General features: G+C 41.0%; 1 protein-coding gene across 2 annotated transcripts in view; it reads left to right on the forward strand.

Annotated features, from left to right (window-relative positions):
- LOC754303 (deleted in malignant brain tumors 1 protein) overlaps positions 1–5,617 on the forward strand; it is a 28,432-nt gene extending 22,815 nt beyond the window's left edge. The window contains exons 5-8 of one of the 2 annotated variants that reach the window (XM_030978380.1): positions 1,609–1,914; positions 2,710–3,030; positions 3,667–4,002; positions 4,356–5,617. In XM_030978380.1, the coding sequence (XP_030834240.1) occupies positions 1,609–1,914; positions 2,710–3,030; positions 3,667–4,002; positions 4,356–4,933 (1,541 nt within the window). In that variant the 3' untranslated portion in view covers positions 4,934–5,617. The remainder of the gene's footprint in view (positions 1–1,608; positions 1,915–2,709; positions 3,031–3,666; positions 4,003–4,355) is intronic. The other variant, XM_030978381.1, reaches the window with a different exon arrangement.
- Positions 5,618–7,769: the final 2,152 nt, after the last annotated feature.

A 7,769-nucleotide genomic window follows, 5' to 3' on the forward strand; every position in this document is an offset into this window, starting at 1 on the left:
ATCAAAAGGTGATACGTAGACTTCGTTACGTATCACCTAATAAATAAATAAATAAATAAATAATAATAATACAAATCTTGACGAAATCAAAAGGTGATACGTCTACGTACGTATCACCTAATAATAACATGTATAGCGGTTAATAATTATGTTTCGAAGCGCTGTACAATATTACCCCCTCCAAAACGTCTTGCCAAAAGATGTAAGTGTTACAGTGGAAACCGAAACATTTATTGTTAAGTTATAAACCATAAACAAAGAGGGAGCGATTCAGGAGCGATTTATTAATATAGATTTGGTTAATACAGTTATCGGTGATCTCTAGCAAGCATATTGATGCCTATTTATACCAAAATTGATCATGTTAATTAGTGACGAGGAAGTTATAATCAACATTCTGTTATAGAAAATATGGATACAAAATCAATATTTGGTGAATAGCCGGCTAAGCTCTCAAGGATGGCGACTTTGTTCAATCATCTAATGTATAGACAGGTCAGAAATCTCTCTCTACAAGTGCTTTATCGATCGACTTTGGCGGTCATGCTGTTCCACCACTCTCGGTTCCTAGCCTTCTCTATTAGCAACACTCCCAGTTCTTCCTCTCCTCTCTCTTCCAACAATTTCTGCATGCTGTCCATCCAAAGTATCCTCCTCCTTCCCACAATTTTCCCTGTCAGAGCAAGATTCTCTAGGCCTTCTTTTCGTGTAATACCCCGTGAACTTCAACTGCCTAATCAACATATCACGTATCATTTTCCTTTGCACTCCAGCTCTTCTAAGAAATTCCTCATTACCAACTTTGGCACTCCAAGGGATTTTCATCAATTTTCTTAAAAACCACATTTCGCAGCTTAACTTTCCCAAACGCTTCTTAGTATCAGAGGCTAAAGTCCATGTTTCACTACCAGGCCGAGGGATGAACAAAAATTGAAGTTGTAGATCAATAATTACACATCATTTAGCAGGCAAAGATTTTCTGCCATGGCTCAAAACCATATTAAAAAGTTTAATACCTGTTAATCACCAAATCCGGACACCTACCCCCTTGACATCCACCCGGGATAACCACCCCAGTCAACTACACCCTTGGACAACTACCCCCTAGATGGCCTAGAGCAACCGTCCTCTAGGATGACTACCCACGGGATAACCACTCTCCGGACAGCTCCCCCCATACAACTACCCCCTTGGACAACTACCCTTTAGGACAACTACCACCCGGACAACTACCCCCGTACAACTACCCCCTTGGACAACTACCCCCTAGGACAACTACCACCTGGACAACTACCCCCAAACAACTACCCCTAGAACAAATAACGCCCGGACAACTACCTAGGATAGTTGTCCGGGGGTAATTGTCCGGGGGTAGTTGTTCGGGGATAGTTGTCCGGGTGTAGTTTTCTTAGTGTAGTTTACTTGGGGGGTAGTTGTCCGGGGGTAGTTGTCCCAGGGGGTAGTCGTCCTAGAGGGTGGTTGCCCTATGGGGCAGTTGTCCTTGGGGGCAGTTGAATGGGGGTGTTTATCAGGGGTTAATGTCCAGGGGGTAGGTGCCCTAGAACCGTTAATAACTTCCGCCCATTATTTATTATCCAATTCTGCTAGTTCGTCTAGTTGGTGGACATACCGCTTTAGAAGGTCGCGTTGAGGTGTTCTTTGAAGGTTCTTGGGGAACAGTTTGCGATGATCTTTGGGACTTGGACGACGCCAGAGTTGTATGCAGAATGCTTGGCTTTCAGACCGCAGTGAGAGCAGTCGTGATGGCTGGATACGGACCAGGTTCTGGAAGCATCATTCTTGATAATGTCCAATGCCTTGGGACAGAAAGCAACCTTGATGAATGCTCCCACAACGAATATGAGATTCATGATTGTATACATAATGAAGACGCTGGTGTTGTCTGCTCTCATGGTGAGATTATACTCATGGAATCCAAACGTTAAAGAGTTGACGTATTTGATAAAGGGAAATCCAAATTAATAGGTAACTCCCCTAAAAGAAAGCAAGAGTTAGAACGAAATCGGACAAAAAGAAGAAAGATATGAATTGTTCGAAATTGTAATCACTGTACATGTATAGGTACCTCAAACTCAACGATTCACTAATGTCATTGTGATGTAGTGCCAGACAAATTTTCCCATTCGTTTCAAATCGCAAAATGACTAAAATTTCATTTGTCTTCCGAATATATAACTTAAGAGGGTCTTTTCTGTTTAGAGGACATACTATATATGCTATACTTCCCAAGGAAGAAGACATCATGTCAATGTCACAATCCACTGACCGAATTGATTTGTGTAATATATCATTACCTTATTCAAAATGGCTTTTGACTATTCTAATGTTATTCGATATGAACTATACCCCGCTTCTCACAAAATTATCTTATCTACTAATGTTAAAAAGCTGTCAATGTTGACGATGTGTTCTCCTAAAGTCAGTATGATTTAAATTCCATTATTAAATGGTTCAATTGATATCAAAATACATATATATTTTTCTTCCATAACAAGGCTATATAAATTTCTAAAATGGCTCAAATTATAACTAGAGTTTATTCAGCTCACACTGACATAATTTCTGACCTTCCCAAATTCTGTCAAAACTTTTAGCCTTATACCCATTTGCATTTATAACATATATGATACTAAATTGTGAACTTTTATCAATTTTATCTTCTTTTTGCTCTGAATGCTCGACTATCAGAGAGTCCTCTTGAAGTTCGCCTCGCAGATGGCCCAAACTCCAGAGAAGGCCGAGTTGAGGTGCTATACCAAGGCTCCTGGGGTACAATCTGTGATGACTACTGGGATTCGAAGGATGCCAAGGTTGTCTGTAGAATGCTCGGTTTTAACAGGACATTGAGTGCACGTGGAAGGGCCGCCTACGGCCAAGGTTCTGGCCCCATTCTCCTTGATAACGTCGTATGTCTTGGAACAGAAAACAGCTTGGCAGAATGCTCTCATAGTGGCTTCGGAGTTCACAACTGTGGCCATGCAGAAGATGCTGCTGCGGCGTGCTCTATCGGTATTCTGTTTGAATAAATACTATTTTGTAAAAGTAATATTTCACTAGCAGAGAATAGAGACACAGTTAAGCTTTTGTCTTCGGCTCATCAGTGTAAACCGCAAGAATGAACAGAACAAATGTATATAGGCCTACTTATATATATACCGGTTGCTATTCTTTTATTTATAGTCCCATCGGTGGTCTCTTTGATTCGCGAATATGTTTATTTAATTTAAGAACAACAGAGTTATCACTGTTAAACATCATCATAATCATATTAGGACTCCTCAATCCCCCTCTCTCACATGGTGCAACCGCAAGCCTACTGTATATCTACATCACCATGCAAGCCGATACTTACAAGCGGCATTATTCATATTATCACTATTATTATTGGAGATTTTGTTGTTGTTGCTGTACATGGCACCTACTTCGTCAAATGTTTCAGTACATCTGGTTGACTTAATCACACTGATAGCAATACTTGAATCGGACAAAACACAAAATATAATGATTTTTAAAATGCAGATTTGTGTTCATAAATTCCATAACATATTACCAGAAAAATCAGTAATAAGAAGGACATACTTTATACTTGCCCATGTATGTCTACCACCACGGTTTGCTAATCTATTCAAACGATCTGCTTTTCAGAAGACACCACGAGTGAGCTTTTTGAAGTTCGTCTTGGCGATGGAAGAAGCAGGAATGAAGGACGGGTTGAGGTGTTCTACAACACATCCTGGGGAACATTGTGTGGTGCTGGATGGGGCTTGAGAGAGGCCGACGTGGTCTGTAGAATGCTGGGGTTCACGGATGCTTCAGACGTGCTACAAAATGCAGCATTCGGTGAAGGAATCGGAATGGTCTTTCTGGAAGGTATCTCCTGTCTTGGATCAGAGAACAGCCTGCTTGACTGTACCTTCACATCTTTTGACGCGAACAGCTGTCCACATAGTCAGGATGTTGGAGTCATATGCAAAGACACAGGTGATTGCTCAGTTCAGTTCAGTTCAGCTCAGTTATTAATATAAAATGTGTTGTATCGGGACTTCACTGGAATATAGTTTTTTTTTTTTTTTTACTGTAGCCATTGAGGTACTAAATGATGAATAATTTAATCAGGCTAGATGGAATTGATTATATAATATCTAATAATTGAGCCTCAACCCCCCCCCCCCACCCCTACATCCCTCGAGGGGAAAAACTCTCTTGCAACTTGCGCTCACAGCCCTACATTCGAGATTCAGAAAATAATGTAGTAGGATTTTTAGCGACCAGATCATAAGCACTTTAAAAATTTAGTTAATTGAAGCTAAATTTCATGTTTTTTTTTCTTGCAGGTGCTCTGCAGCTATCGACGATCAGATTTGACCCAACAACCTCATTGGGACATCCAGAACATGTCTTTCAAGGTATGCCTGTGCCATCGGCTGAGAACAGTCGATCATTCTCACCTGTCTCAATAGTACTTGGAGCAATCTTGGCGGCGTCGTATGTACTGTTCCTGCTTTTAGGCCTCTATGGGTACCATCGACTTAGAAAGCTGGAAAGGATGACGAATAATAACTCGAGTGAACAGCCTACTTCAAAGGGAACAGGTTCTCCTGAAGCAGCATCAGCGTACCTGAATCTAACTTCACCTTCTAGGAAGTCCACAGAGACCCCTGGAAAGGAAGCTCCTGGTGAACTGATATACATGAACTTGGAGGTACCAGAAAACACCATCGGAGGAGACCAGGTTTACACAGATCTTTCGTTTACGAAGGGCAATGATCAGGAAGGTCCCAGACCCAAGTATAAAGCTCCCATGAAGCCGCCCGTTGGTCGCAAGCCTAAGTCTGGGAGGCTTGGATCTCCAGATAGAATTGACCCCTCACCCTTGACCCAACATGACCCAATATATGATAAATGTGACTGATTATGATAAAGATTATTGAAGGAGAGTTAGGAGGACTCAACACAATCGCAAATACTTTCGAGGAATCAGCCGAAGGCACTCTCCGATACCTTGTCGGTCTGCAAACATTACAACCATGTATTACGCAATCCTAACACGATTCCCATGAGATTTATATGTATAATAAGGTATTAAAATTGACTTTGAGCTGGTTTCCCGAAAGTCTTACCGATTGTGTTTTCTAGAAATTATAGCAGGACCTGTTACAAAATGCTCTATCGCGGGATAATTTCCACGTACAATCGGGATACAATAAGGATCTCCAAATGGCTCGGCAGATTTCAAACAAGGTTTCCCGAGAAGAAAATGTTTAAAGCTAATCTTGAGCTCTGGTATGGGCTGCGTATGTCGAGAGACCATGGCTATAATTAATTCTGGATTTTAAATCATGCAGTAGAATCCTGGATACCGTTGAGTAAAAAAAATAATTTTATCATAGAGATGTTTTTTAAACCCCAAATAGATCACTTGTTTTAGTATTGAGTGCATTGTAAATGGAGATGATGTATTTTCATAAACCATTGATTAATGGACTTTTAACATGATAGTGTATAAGCTGTAGGTTAGTTTAGACAACAATTAATTTCATCAGTTCTTTGAATTCGAAACATTTTTGTTAAAGCTAAGATTTTAACACGTGCAGGGGCGTCGCCAAAGGGGGGGGGGGGTGTGGGGGTGCGACACCCCCCACCTGTCAGGATATTGTCGGTAAAATTGCGCTGCCGTCGGGAAAAAGAGAAAAGGGGGAGGGAAAAAAAGAGAGGGAAAAAAAAGAGAGGGAAAAAAGAGAGGGAAAAAAAGAGAGGGGAAGGGAAAGAAAAGAAAAAAAGAAAGGGAAAAGAAAAGAAAGAAAGGAAAAGAAAGGAAAGAAAGGAAAAGAAAGGAAAGAAAAGAGAAGAAAGAAAGAGAAAAAAGAAAAAGAGGGGGGAGAGGAAAGAAAGGAAAAGAAAGAAAAGAAAGAAAGGGAAAAAAAAGAAGAAAAAAGAGTGAAAGGGAAACAAAAGAAACGGGGGATGAAAGAGAAAAGAGAGAGGGAAGGTAAGAGTCTGAGATAGGAGGAGTGGGAGTAAAGGAGAAAAGGGGGTTGTTGGGTGGAGTCGTCTCGTCGACGAAGCAAGAAAGACACGGGTAAATATGTTGCTGTGTCGGGTCAGCTGTGTCGGTTTTCTTGCTCGATCCTCATCAATGCATAAGTTTGAAGTCGGTGAGATGTATATTGTCGGTCGGCCGACAAGTTTTTTTCCCTACGAACTGCGACTTCTTATCCGCTGTGACGACTTCGAGAGTGACTACAACTACAAAACTTGTATTTTCTCGAAGTTTCACTTTCCTATAATATCAGCTAAAGAAATCAGAGGTTTAGCATTTTCGGGGAAACTAAATTCTAACAAGGTTTAAGAGTCAACAACGGTACGACGAATCATTTTCCTTTCTTTATATTGTGATGAAACGCCAAAAATTCCGCGCTTCGCGCGGAAGGAGAAACTTCATTTAGACGAATCGAGAACGGTACAACGAATCGTGTTCTTTCTCTAATAATTTAAGGAAACGTCAAGAGGGGGAACGCGAGAGGGGGAAACTGAATTCAGATGAATAGGGCTTAATAATAATAAGATTCGAAAACGGTACGAGGAATCGTCTTCCTTTCTCTATATTGTAATGAAACGCCAAAAATTCCGCGCTTCGCGCGGAAGGGGAAACTTCATTTAGACGAGTCCAAAACGAAACGACGAATCGTCTTCTTTCTCTAATAATTTAAGGAAACGTCAAAGCTTCCGCGCTTCGCGCGAGAGGGGGAAACTGAATTCAGACAAAATTAATAGGGCTTATTTAGAGTCGAAAACGGTACGACGAATCGTCTTCTTTCTCTAATAATTTAATGAAACGTCAAAACTTCCGCGCTTCGCGCGGGAGGGGGAAGCTTCATTCAGATTAGGATTAAGAGTCGAGAACAGTACACCGAATCGTCTGCTTTTTCTCATAATTTAATGAAACGTCAAAGCTTTCGCGCTTCGCGCGGGAGGGGGAAACTTCATTCAGCCTAGGATTACCAGTCGAAAACGGTACAATTAATCGTCTTCTTTTCCTAATAATTTAAGGAAACGTCTAAGCTTCCGCGCTTCGCGCGGGAGGCTCATCACCCACACCCCCTTATGAGCGCGCTTTTAAGTGATTCTCTTGCTCACTACCGCCCCTCCCTAAAATAAGATCCTAGCTCCGCGCCTGTATTAAAATATATAGCTATGATGCTGACTAAATTTAAGAAATAATTCGTATATTAATGTCGTCGAGGAAAATGACCATTTTGCGCATATGCAAATAGATAGTCCATAGGAAAAACAATTTAGCCTTCGGCTCCAGGTTTATAGGGTTGACCTTGTAGATATTGGAAATTTAATTTTGTCGGTAATTGGTGGCTACTTTTGTCGGTAATCGTTGGCCTCTACACCCCCCCCCCCCCCCCCCCCCCCCCACTGAAAAAGGTATAGCGACGCCCCTGAACACGTGCACTATGTGAGCGGGTGCGGAGGTTAAACAAAATGTTTAAACAGATTGACATGATATGACAATTATGATCACGTACAGGCATGTATAAAGCACAATATTCTCCTCTTTAAGTACATGTTTATAATGCAATACGTACATGTTTGTATCTTGTGAAAATATGATGCATGGAAGCTACATTTTAAGGAATGATTAGCTATTGTTAAAAGTAGATTGTTCGAATTTGTTAGCATAACAAATTGCCGAATTGTTTCTACACAATTAATATAGGATTTCCTGGCGAGTTTGTCAT

Source organism: Strongylocentrotus purpuratus, unplaced genomic scaffold (assembly GCF_000002235.5).
Source record: "Strongylocentrotus purpuratus isolate Spur 01 unplaced genomic scaffold, Spur_5.0 spur5_scaffold_1, whole genome shotgun sequence".
Classification (NCBI taxonomy): Eukaryota; Metazoa; Echinodermata; class Echinoidea; order Camarodonta; family Strongylocentrotidae; genus Strongylocentrotus; species Strongylocentrotus purpuratus.